The 12,735-nt window shown below is 40.3% G+C and overlaps 2 protein-coding genes across 11 annotated transcripts in view; one reads left to right on the top strand and one right to left on the bottom strand.

Moving 5' to 3' along the window:
- Positions 1 to 12,735, bottom strand: part of MCPH1 (microcephalin 1) — a 228,582-nt gene that overhangs the window by 145,879 nt on the left and 69,968 nt on the right. The window contains exon 15 of one of the 7 annotated variants that reach the window (XM_019488430.2): positions 3,570 to 3,884. The exons of 5 other annotated variants lie outside the window; for them this stretch is intronic. In XM_019488430.2, coding sequence (XP_019343975.2) covers positions 3,882 to 3,884 — 3 coding nt within the window. In that variant the 3' untranslated portion in view covers positions 3,570 to 3,881. Of the gene's footprint in view, positions 1 to 3,569; positions 3,885 to 12,735 lie in introns of those variants that run through there. One more of the 7 variants, XM_019488429.2, reaches the window with a different exon arrangement.
- ANGPT2 (angiopoietin 2) overlaps positions 1 to 12,735 on the top strand; it is a 67,698-nt gene that overhangs the window by 50,519 nt on the left and 4,444 nt on the right. For all 4 annotated transcript variants that reach the window (XM_059730263.1, XM_014604170.3, XM_006274844.4 and 1 more), the window contains 2 exons: positions 2,270 to 2,371; positions 3,191 to 3,357. In XM_059730263.1, the coding sequence (XP_059586246.1) occupies positions 2,270 to 2,371; positions 3,191 to 3,357 (269 nt within the window). The remainder of the gene's footprint in view (positions 1 to 2,269; positions 2,372 to 3,190; positions 3,358 to 12,735) is intronic.

The following is a 12,735-nucleotide window of genomic DNA, read 5'->3' as shown; positions in this document are numbered from 1 at the left end:
TCAAGATGGGCATCTTTGGCTGCCAATCAGAGAGTAAAAAAGCTGCACTGTGTAATACATGCTTGTCTGTGCAGTATTTTCAGAACTTATGACCTTTAAAACCCCTCAAACCCAATTGATGCAGAATCTTTTCAAGTGGATAAAATGTATCCTCCCCCTTTCCTTCACATTTATACAATATATTTATACAATCATTACTGGTTAAAAAGCTATTCAAAAAATTATAAACTTTTGCCAGGACAACTTCCTGTGATCATTCCTAGTTGTATTTCAGTAGTTATGTGATTGTGCCAGGTGCTTTCCAAAGACATGTGCAAAGTCAGCTTATAGCCCAAAAAATGTAGGCTAAAAAGAACATATTCTCTTAGTAGGCATATGTTAGGAAGATACTGGCAAGAACAGAGGGATATATTTTATGTAAGATATCTACTGAACTTAAGTAAAAAATTATTATACAGGATAACAACAAAACTCTCCCATTTCTTGCAATTCCTTTGTCTTCCATCTGGACAAAATGGTAACACTTTTCTCATTCTACTTGCACTCGTCTCCAATTCAAATCCTTTCTTTCAACTTCCCCATTTAGTTTCTATTACATAAGCTCAATTCATTTTAACTTAATCAGATATGCTATACATACCCATCAGAATAAACCAACCATAAAACTCCTACACTTCATGTCAGTAGCTCTTAAAGCCCCCTTTTGAAAGTCTGGTATAATAGATCAGTGTTACTCTAATGTCCTGTATTACAGCTGTTATTTGTGGGCTCCAGAAAGTCACTCAGACTGGAATTGTCTTGCAGTTGGGTCATCTGTTTTAGTTCATAGGATTTCTGTTTTCCACAGCTTTTCTTGGCTTTGGAAGATCAAAGTGGTGGGTTTCAACCTCAGGGCATTATGGTTTGGTAGGACTGCGTAGAGTGTGTACTTAGATTTTATTATTCCGTTACATGGCAGCATAGAGAGTTTCAGTATACAGTGATATGGCTTTGTGGAGGATAGATCATGCCTGACAAACCTGGTGTTCTTTTATGACTAGGTAACTAACCAGCTGGACAAAGGACATGAGGTAGACATCATTTACTTAGACTTCAGTAAGCCCTTTGATTCTGTCTCCCATAAAATTATCAATTAAACTGGAGGGTACTGGCCTGGACCAGCCTATGGTGGGTGGATAATTGGCTTAGAGGCCGGTCCCCGAGAGCTATAATCAATGGGAAGGCCTCATCCTGGAGGGCTGTGCTGTCTCCAGTGGTGTCCCACAGGGATCGGTGCTTGGGCCCATACTTTTTAACTTATTTATTAATGCATTGAATGAGGGAGTGGAATGCTCTATGATTAAGTTTGTGGACAATACCAAGCTGTGGGGAAATATGGGTACACCAAAGGATAGGGTAAGAATCCAGGATGCCCTTGACAAACTGGTTCTGTGGGCTGATTGGAATCATATGAAGTTCAACAGGGAAAAGTGCCAGGTCTGTCATCTGGGTAGGAAGAACGTTCACCATAACGGGACCTGGGAGGGGGTCACAGTCAGCCAGAAGATGAATATGAGCCAACAGTGCAATGAAGTCACCAGCAGGGCAAATAGAACTCTGGCGTGCATCAGCTTATATGTTGCTAACAGATCCAGGGAGGTGCTTCTCCTTCTCTACTCAGCACTGGTGAGGCCGCAGCTGGAGTACTGCGCCCAGTTTTGGGCACCACACTTTAAGAAGGATGCAAATAAGCTCAAGAGGGTACAGAGAAGGGCCACCTGCATGATTAGGGGCCTGGAGGATAGGCCCTATGAGGAGAGACTCCGGGAACTAGGCTTGTTCAGTCTGAGTAAGAGGAGGCTGAGAGGTGACTTGATAGCTGCCTACAAGTATGTCAGGGCGGAGCACCAAGATCTGGGGGAAGGCACCCCTTTGGAGGATGAATGGGCACAAACTAATTGAGGGAAGATTTAAGTTGGACATAAAATTCTTCTTCATAAGGGTACCTAGAACCTAGAACCTGGAACACATTCCTGGCAGAGGTGGTGCAGTCACCATCCTTGGAGGTATTCAGAAGGAGGCTGGATAAGCACCTCATTGAGCTAGTTTGAGCTTACTAACCTTCTGCCTATGGCAGGAGACTGGACTTGATGATCTTACAGGTCCCTTCCGGTCCATTGATTCTATGATTCTTTGTGCATGATGTGTATTCTCTGGTTTCTCAACAGAGTGCACAAATCTTTTGCCTTTTACTAAAGATTGATTTGCATTTCATGATTATAATTAACAGACATACTGTGACATGGAAACCAGTGGAGGGGGGTGGACAATTATTCAACGACGTGAGGATGGAAGTGTAGACTTTCACCGGACATGGAAAGAGTACAAGATGGTAAGCACACCACTCTTCTGAATTCTTATATTTAGGCTATGACTTGACTGCAAAATTTACCATGCCTGGAAGTGGCACCTTCAAGCATGCTGCGCTGTTCCTATACATTAGCTGCCTCAGGTGGACTAACTGGCACTGCTCAACAACCATGCCAATTTGCCTATAGCCAAGTTAATTTACCTTTTGGAAACATTTGGCTGCTATGGCTTATACTACTTCTAATTCAGGAGACAGACTAATGGTGCTGCTGTTGGGCTCCATAATTTTGCAGCCTAGATACTGCCTTAAATTATCGTTTTTCTTATGATCTCTATAGAGGCTTATGTCATAGAAAAGTATAAATCAGTTACTTAAAAGGGCATAAGTCAGCAGGTTTGAAAGTAGTATTTTAATTCTGAGATGAAAATTTCTGCTTTCATTTGGGAAATGCCAGAATAATGTAAACTGTTTGCCTAACTAGAGATTTACAAGTGTGATGTTTGTTTTTAAAAACAAGCTTTGCTCCCCAGCCCCCACCAGTCAACTATTTCATAATACATCTACATATTTAATTTTAAAGTTTTTTATAGTTGTTTCTACTGACAGTTTCTGTCCAATCTAATAAATGTAATACCAATTCATTTTGTTTCAAGTTCCTAAAACTTTCTTTGTTCAAATCCACTTTTTGAAAAACTAAAAACCTCTGATCTTCACATGCATAGTAAAGCTTTAGAGTTGACTGACTGAAAAAAATTCCTTTTAAAAGCTGATGAACTGATGAATTCAAAGTCATGAAGGACAACAAATTAAAATTATTTAAATATACAACTTGGATTACAGGGATTTGGTGATCCTGCTGGAGAGTACTGGCTTGGAAATGAGTTTGTTTCTCAGCTGACTAATCAGAATCACTATGTTCTTAAAATACACCTGAAAGACTGGGAAGGAAACGAGGCATATTCATTATATGACCATTTTTATCTAGCAAGTGAAGAGCAAAAGTACAGGTAAGCACAATGGGAATTGAACTGAACAAACATCAGCTGATTATTAATTTCTATAAGTTGCTTAGCTTCATAGACTTTTAAAAATGATGCAGTAGTTGATATGAGTGCATTTAAAATATGTCATGTAGTGCTCAGGGATGTATTTGGTAGCCATGTTGGTTGAGACAAAAATAAATGCAAAATTCTAGAACTCTTGGTTAAGAGATTATACCTTTTATTAGACCAACTAAGAAATCACAAAAAAAATATTTTTCTTTGCAAGCTGTTGGGTACTTCTTCAGCCAGAGGACAAATCCAAATATTCATATAGTGCTGACATTCTAAATGTATTTTTAGAATGGGAAAGAATGTGTATTTTACCAGTGAATGAAGGTAAATAACACCTTCACTTCCTCCACTTTTCTTTATAGAAGGCTCTGGGTGCAAAATGTGGCATATAGGTTGGGAACAGAAGAAACCCATGTAGTGTGTGGATGTTTGGAGGTCTCTGAGGAATCCTGTGGGTAGTCTTAGTAGGGTGTATTCTACTGAAAGATAATAGAGGCAGGAAGATCATTAATTATACAAACTGTGACAAATGCAAATCCCACACCTACACATTCATGTTACAAACTTCAGGATGAAGAGCAGGGCTTGGTTCGTTCTTCCATCCTTGTTAATCTCCACAGTTCAAAGATGAGTTTCTCACGATGAGCCATGGAGCCTGGGTTTAATTTTTTAGCATCACCATTCTTTTTGTTTTATTTATTTATTTTTTACTTAGTGCTCTGGTATATTCTGTTACATTTTTTTTCCTGTACTTAGAGTTAGTTATAATTTAAAGAAGGGAAGCATTCAGGGACACCCTTAAATTCTGTTGTCAGACTGAATTAAATGAAGCTACTAGACAATATAGTTTTGGATGTGCTTGTTCACTGAAATAAGGTAAAGGAACTATCCTAGCCCTCCAATAACCACATTAAGTTAATATTATTCCACAAGCATTATATTTCCATTTTTGGCTAATTACATAAAAACAAACAAACAAAATGCATAAGGGGAAAAAAGGAAAGTTACTAGGCTCACAGCAGGAATTAGTTGATAGAAAACAGGCGACTGGGAAACTATGACTCCTTAAATTAAGAAAAATTTGCTGGGGAGCACTAACAAGAGTGGTAATGCAAGAAGGAGCCTTTCTTTCCCAGGCCTATGGTGGATGGTATCCTTACAACTGGCTCTAATGTTAGAAATCCCAGAAGACAATCAAAGAGATACAAATCAGAATGGAAATTAAACTACCATCTTGCTCTAAATGATGGTAAAATAAGCCCCCTAGTCAGAGAAGCATACAAAAGTAAGGCTAGAAGAGACATTAGGAATTCATTGAGTCCAAAACCCTGACCAAGACAGGATCAACCCTGTATAAACCATTCTAGACAAGTGTTTATCTAGCTTGTTTTTTAATTACTTCCAAGGATGGAGATTCCACGAGCTCTCTGAATAGTCTGTTCCAATGCTTAACCACACTTATAGTGAAAATGACCTTCCTAACAAGGAAAATTAAGCAAATATGTCAAAAGTCTGTCTTTCCCTCTCTCCAACAACCAGTGTATATCTGTAACACTGCATCTCAGTATACGCATGCTCTGTACTTCCTTCAATTTGTGACACCCAAAACAGAATATAGATAGAATATTTGCTTTGATAAGGAATTAAATGATTAATATGACTGATGTTTAAAATATTATCATTAGCAACCACTAAAATAAATGGGGCAGTTCATACTTCAGTGCTATTGTTTCAGGCTCTCTGAAATCTCAGAGATGTCATTTAATCATCAGTTACCTCAGAGACTTGATTTTAAATAAGATCTCAAAAACTGAGGAACAACTGAGTGGTCGAAAAAGACTCTTTCACTCTGTCCAGCTTGGGAGCTGGAGTGAGCCAACACTTTGGAAAATACTGCTTTAGGAGAATTATGTAAAAGAGTTACAAGCTGTTGGAAGGAACAGTCTGAAAAAGCTTACAGCTCTGCTTTCCAAGATCTGACTATCTTGTAGTTAAGGTCATTGACAATAGGGAAAGTAAATTTGACACCCTTTTTTAAGAACCAAATTCATATGTTACACACATTTTTAAATAAAACCCTTTATAAAATATAATCACCAATAACGAACTTTCATCCAGGGAGATTAGAGTCCATTAAAAATATTTTAAACTCTTAAATACATATTTTTCACAAAAGAAAATAAAAGTATAATAAGACTTTCCCTGTCAAGAGATTACCAAAGGTAAATGGAAAGAGATACTGTTACTTCACCTCAACTCTCATAAACAAAACAATCCAAAACTCTGAATCTCTCTCCATCAAAAAATGTTAGAACTTAATGCGTTAAGCAGTATACAGTTGTCTCAACTCCAAACCAAATATTTTTCCATCTGGAAACAGTTAGAATCTACAGCAGAGATTTTATTTTTTAAATTAAGGCATTAAAATACTTATAAAGGCAACCTTTGCAAAATGGGTCATTACTCATGTCCATTTATATTATTAAAAAATAATTACTGCAAAATAAGATGGTTGTCTGTAAAAGGATACTTCCTTTTGAAATGCTATCAAGTATTTGATGTGCCATAGAATACAGTGGTTCAAATTAGATACATAACTCTCTGAAAGATATATAGTCTTAAAATTATGTTTAAATATATCCAGCTATGGTCAAATATTCATGATATAAAATAATTTATATTTGTATTAGCTGGGTTTTGAATGCTGCAAAAAAACAATGTAAATTGTGCTAGGGGACAAAATTTCAAATGGATTCCCCAGGACAAGAACATGATCAGAACCAAATCAGGTGGTGTCTTGATTCCCAACTCGGAGATTTATCGGGGTGATTTTGAGCATGTAAAATTCTGTGGTTCTATTTCTTCAACTCTACAGTGGGGAGAATTATACTGATCTATCTGAAAAGGGAGCTGTAAGCTTAACACATTAACATCTGTTAGTGTTTTGAGATTTATGCACTTATAGATACCAGGTACAGGCATTCAGTTTCTTCTGGGAGAGTCAATACTTGCCCTGGAGAAAAATAAACTGAGAAGAACCAGAGTTAAATCACTCCCAGGAGAGGTTCTTTTCAAAGAGAGAATTTCTGTACGTATCATCTTCTGAGAGAAACCACAGTACAGTCCTACAGCATCCCAGGGTACTTTGCTCTTCCCAGCCTTCCCAAAGGGAATAGTTTCTTGTGTGGTGGACTCTGCTGCTCCAACTAAGCAGAAAACATCACATGCCCCTTTCAGAATCCCTATTTGTGCTGCAGGGAGATACAGGCAGGATGGGTCAGCCACTCAGGGCTGTGCAGCATCAGAACAGTAAGCTCTCTGCTCTTCAGGGACTCAACATTGAAATGTCTGTTCAGATGTTTCCAGATAAGGTTCTCCACCAGGAAAGGAAACTGAAGAGAATTCTCCCAGATAATTTAAATCATGTACACAGCCAATATATCCGACTCGCTTTCATATATTATTCTTTGTGGCATTCTAAAGGCTGCTAGTACAAAAAGAAACAATTTTATATCACGAATATTAAAACATATCTGGATTTTTTTAACTTAACTTTAAAAATGCACATCTTTCATATTGTTATATATAGATTTAAACCACTACATAATGCATCTTCAATTTAGTAGCCTGAAGTTAGCAAAAACAGATCATCTTGGAAGGCATCCAATTTTAACTTGAAGAACTCAAGACAGAGAACCTGTTACCTTCTTTAGTAAGGTAACTAAATGCAGAATTCTCTCTCTGTGGAGATGCTTATCATCTATAAATTATCTCTCAATCGTGTTTTTGCTGCCATTTATAACCTGAACGACGCCACTGGATGCAAACCTCCACCCCTCTGGAGCAACTAAGTCTTCTGAACCTGGGGATCATTGACAAAGTGCAGGAGACTTGGCCAGGAGCCAAGTTCCAATATCCCCAACAGCAGTGGGGAGGGGAAAATTCTACAGAGACAGTAAGCAGGCATAAAAGACCAGCCTGAGGGCCTGAGGAGAAGGGTGCGACAGAGGGGACAGACAGTACAAAAGTGTAATTTTGGGCTGGACTGGACTTTCACAGGACAGATTCAGGCTATTGGCTGCAGGTTACCAAGCTGTGGATTATACTACTTAAATTTCTCATTGTAAAATATTTTCTCCATCCACAGAGTATTTTTCATAAGTCTTTTCTGAACCATCTCCAATTTTTTAGTACCCTTTTTAAATGCAGATTTCCATTATTCTAGTATTGTCTAGTACTGGCCTCACCAAGGCTATGCAGAAGTAGAACACATATTTTTACTCCTGCTCACAACTTCCCCTGTATCAACTGAAGGGTTGTGTTAGCTCTCTTGCTACAGCATCAAAACTAGGAACATATGCTGAGATGCTTGTCCTTTATGACCAGGGATCCTGGTTTTTCCTGATACAAAAAAAAAATAAAAAAAAAAATCACAAATTCTCTACTAAAAACCCTAAAATCCATGATTAAAATTAAAGGTCCACCCCAGCCCTCCCCCAGCCCTGCTAGTGCCCCTCACTCCTAACCCACAGGCCCCACAGCCTTGCAGGTGCCCCTTGCCTACCACCCACAGCCCCTGCTCCCCCACCCCTGCTGGAGGGGGCCCCCCCAGCTACCAGGAATATGGACCAGGGTCTGCAGCCCCCTGCCCCTGCTCCCCCCTTGGGTGGGGTGGCTCCCCACATCTGAATGCACTCCCAGAGAGCAGGGGGGACCCACGCCTCCCGGATCTGTACCGGGACAGGTGCAAGCTGAGGGTGCTGCCCAGCTGGGTAGGGCTTGGGAGACACGGCTGCAATACGCGGCTGCAGGGCCCCACCTGGGAGCAGGACAGGACCACAGGTGGCTCGTCTAGGGGAGGGAGAGGGGGAGGGAAGTCCCCCTCCCCGCCCACCCTGGTGATGTGCCTCCAGAGCCTGCTGCTGCTTTGGAGAGTCCAGCCCTGTGTGCAGGAGGCACGTCGCTGGGGCAGCAGGGGGGTGAGGAGCGGCAAGAAGGTTTTCTGTGTGGCTCCTTGGCAGGGAAAAGCAGGCCCCCTGCTCGCCACTATTCCCTACCACCCTGCTTCATCCCCGTGAGCCAGTGCAGCAGGGAGCCGAGGAACCGTGCAGAAAACCTCCTCACTGCTGTTCGCCCCCTCACTGCCCCAGCAACACGCTTCCTGTGCGTGGGGCTGCGGTGAGGGCAACAGTGTAGGCTGCACCCCACAACGCAGTGACAGGTACGTCGCTAGGCAGTGAGGGGCAGCTTGCAGGAAAACCTGGATCCCTGTTTATGACCATTTAATCCATTTCCAACTCATTGCTCTTCTGCATCCTGTAGGCATGGCCTGCATTTTTTTGTTTCCAGATTTCTAACTAAATGCACTTATTGTGTCATTATTGATATTGTATAGTGGTAACATTTTATTGAAAATATCATCTGATATCAAATGCCTTATAAAAGTCTATTACATCTCAACCTAATCATCTTTATCTTCATTTTTGTAATATCAAAGAATTAATACAGGTTTGTTTGACCAACCTATTTGTTTGTCATTTCCATTATGCTTGGGATTAATGTCAATCTCACAGATGTATTATTATCAGGAGGTCCCGTTTGTCCTTGTGGAATATTAGCACAATTTAGTAGTCTTTTTGTCTTCTGGATTTTTCCCAGTATTGAACAGTTCATTAAAAATGAATAGCGCTGGGGCTGTCATGGAGATGGCCACATATGGGCAGGGTAAGGTGCCGTGTAAAGGACATTCCTCTCTGCTGGGCACCACAGAGAAGAATGTCTCTCTTTTCTGGAGAGGGAGAAATATTTGCAAAAATGGCTTCTTCCTGGCGACTGTGGGAGCTCAGGTGAGCAGAGCCTGCCAGCGCTGAGGAAGCAGCATGCTCTGGGGCTCCAAATGTGCCCGGCACCACTGGCCCCACCCAGGACAGCAGCATGGGCTGCATGGGGAATGGGGCTGTAGGCAGGAGCCATGGGTGAGGTGGTAACATGTGTGAGGTTACCGCCTTCCTCATTGAGGGCCAGAACAGGCAGGAGGCACATGTGTGTGTTATAAAGGCAAAACAAACAAACAAAAGATTACTTATGTCAGTAGATTAAAATGCCTTGCACTATTACTAAATATCCATTACTGGATTGGCATCAGTCAATATGGTTGATCATCGGCTATCAGTATTGACTTAGAAAATCTTTATTGGTGCACCTGTAATTGGGAGTCTGCCGATTACAAAAAGGAAAAAAAAAAAAAAAATCATGGAATCATAGAAAATTAGGGTTGGAGGTCATCTAGTCCAACCCCCTGCTCAAAGCAGGACCACCCCAACTAGATCATTCCAGCCAGGGCTTGTCGAGCCAGGCCATAAAAATCTCCAAGAGGGAGGTTCCACCACCTCGCTAGGTAAAATATTCCAGGGCTTCCCCACTCTCAGAGCGAGAAAGTTTTTCCTAATATCCAACCTAAATGTCTCTTTCTTCAACTTGAGACCATTGTTCCTTGTTCTGTCATCTGCCATCACTGAGATCAGTCTTGCTCTATCCTTTTTGTAACCACCTTTCAGGTAGTTAAAGCCTGCCATCAAATCTCACCTCAGTCTTCTCTTCTGCAGACTAAATAAGCTGTGTGTGCGCGTGTGTATTCTAATTAGAAGTCATATATAGAAACAAAATCATCAGACTTCCAGTAGTCAGGGTACAGCTGACTGAGAAGATGTTAAACATGTACCAGGAATGTTAAACATCTACATGATGCATCCTGGTAGATGTTTAATATCATCTTTAGTTACTAACAGCCTGGAAGGTATTTGTACAAGTGAAGTATATCATCCTGCTTCTTTCCAAACAAAGAACAAAAAATACAGTTCTGACTTTCCCGCACCATTAGATTTACCATCTTTATTAGAAATGGGATTATACCATTGTTATGGGTTCTGTTCTTTGTAATATACTTAAACTCCTAAATGTCTTCAGCCCTGCCAGACATGGTTATCATGATGTCTAATTTAAAACAACTTGCCGTTTTGCATAAGCATAGACAGTCAAAAAGGCCAAGGCTGAATTGATTCAATCTTTGCAGGCTAGTCCAAGCGGTGTAGATTGAACCAATAAGCAAGTGCAAAGACATTCACTTTTGATTCTGGAAATGCAGCCACATGACTGCAGTGGCCCAGGCCAGAACCCAGGGGGCACCAGAGCAGCCTTCCTATGCAGCTACAGCAGAGCGCTTTAGCCAAAATTATCATGCCCACCCTGAGAAGGGGGGAAGGGTTGTGGGGGAGATGCAAAGCATCCTGGGAAGCTGGAAACTGTGAGTTACCACTATACAATATCAACTTTGAAAGCAGTTTATGTGCACTGAAGTCCTGTTCTGTTACAGATTTCAGCTGGTGGCCAATCACTTATGTTGGTTTATATGTAATTTCTGTCCCTAGCTTCTGTGCCTACTGACCTGTGTGTTTGATCATATAATCTTATCTCCTATATGATGCAAAACATAGAACTTCCCCAAATCAATTCATGCTTGAACTAGAGCATCACTTTTAGAAAAACATCCAGTCTTGATTTAAAAGTTGTTGGTGATACAGCATCCATGTACCCTTTGTCAGTTGTACAAAAGGTTAATGGCCTTGTTGTTAAAAATGTGCACCTCATTTCTAATCGCATGTATCCTGCTCTAAATTTCCATGACAACTGCTACTTTCTGATCATTTCTGAACCTCAGAGACATTTTTACAATTTTAGCCAGTTATAATATGTGTACTTGCAATGTCACTATTAAAAATTCTCAAATATTTTTCAAGAAGAATTGCACTTTATAATCTCTAGAAGGAAAATTTTCAAAATCTTTAATATTCAGTTATTTTTCAATATTAAATCTCATTGCACTTTATACAAATGGAAAAATCTGTTCAGTCAAATTGATAATATATATTTGAATTTATTTTTTCACCCTATGTCCCAAAGTGCTTCAGAAACTTTATAGGTAGAATGTAGAATCACAAACTGAGTATTCACTTGGGCACAAGAGGAGGGAACCAAATGACTTTGTAAACCAAGTAAAAGCGGCACCATTTTGGTTAGATGCCTGGGAAAACTTCTCTTTATAAACTGCAATGGATTCTTACAAATAAAATCTAGAAGTACACAATATTTCAAAGTTATTCTTGTCTTAATTCAATGGCTTCTTAATTCAGTCACTAGACCAATTCTAGTCCTGTTTAAATGGGATAGCCAAACTACATGAGAAATCTACTTCGCTGGATCAGTTTAAAATAAAGTCGAACTATTTAATGCTGATGAGCATCTACTGTAAAAAAATCTAAGACCACCTACTCTCATCAAAAGACATTCCAAAAAAAATACCAGTAGTCTTAATCTGTAATGATTTAGCAATATGCTTTGGAATCCTAACATGTGAGAAGCACCATGCTTCTTTACGCTTTCATATAAGGAAACAGAAAAGTAGTTAAAAACTTTACATTTTATTTAAATATTTCTGGCACTTTTAAAATAATTTAAAAAATAAACATTTAAAAGAAATATTCTGCAGTGTAATAAAACAGACACCCGTATAATCAGAGACTCACAAGGCAAGCCATATGAGGAAAGGCTGAGGGACCTGGGACTCTTCACCCTAAAAAGGAGAAGGCTGAGAGGGGACTTGGTAGCAGCTTACCGCTACATCAGGGGAATATACCAAGGGCTCAGTGAACAACTGTTCCCCAGGTCACCCTTGGGGAAAACCAGGAGCGATGGTCACAAACTCCTGGAAGACTGCTTCAGGTTCAACTCTAGGAAAAACGTCTTCACAGTCAGGGTGTCCAGACTGTGCAATAAACTCCCACCAGAAGTGGTACAATCACCTACCCTGGAAATCTTCAAGAGGAGACTGGACGGTCACCTCGCTGGGGTCACCTGACCCCAGTTGTCTTTCCTGCCTAGTACAGGGGGGCTGGACCCAATGTTCTTGCGAGGTCCCTTCCAACCCCTTACAATCGATGAATCTATGAACCAGGAAAAAGCTCCTTGATTTAATAATACTCTATGGTAGGTTGAACATTGTATAAAATCAAAACATATTTGGAAAGAAGCTAAACATTCTTTACAACATTAATCCTATTCCTTAGGCAAAGAGGGAAGCTCTGAAAATGGCAATACTACTAGACCAGTGTTTCTCAATCAGGGTGCCAGGGCTGCCAGATCTTTTAAAGAGATATGTGAAGAGATATGTGAAGTGTTAGGAGATTAGCAGATAAACTAAGTAGATAAGCTTAGCCTCAATGTCCTTACTTGGAAGATCTGCCATCATCACTGCCAGGCCCCTCTGCAAGGCGA

The sequence above is a fragment of the Alligator mississippiensis genome, chromosome 1 (assembly GCF_030867095.1).
Source record: "Alligator mississippiensis isolate rAllMis1 chromosome 1, rAllMis1, whole genome shotgun sequence".
Lineage (NCBI taxonomy): Eukaryota > Metazoa > Chordata > Crocodylia > Alligatoridae > Alligator > Alligator mississippiensis.
This window is presented reverse-complemented; position numbering and strand designations above follow the sequence as displayed.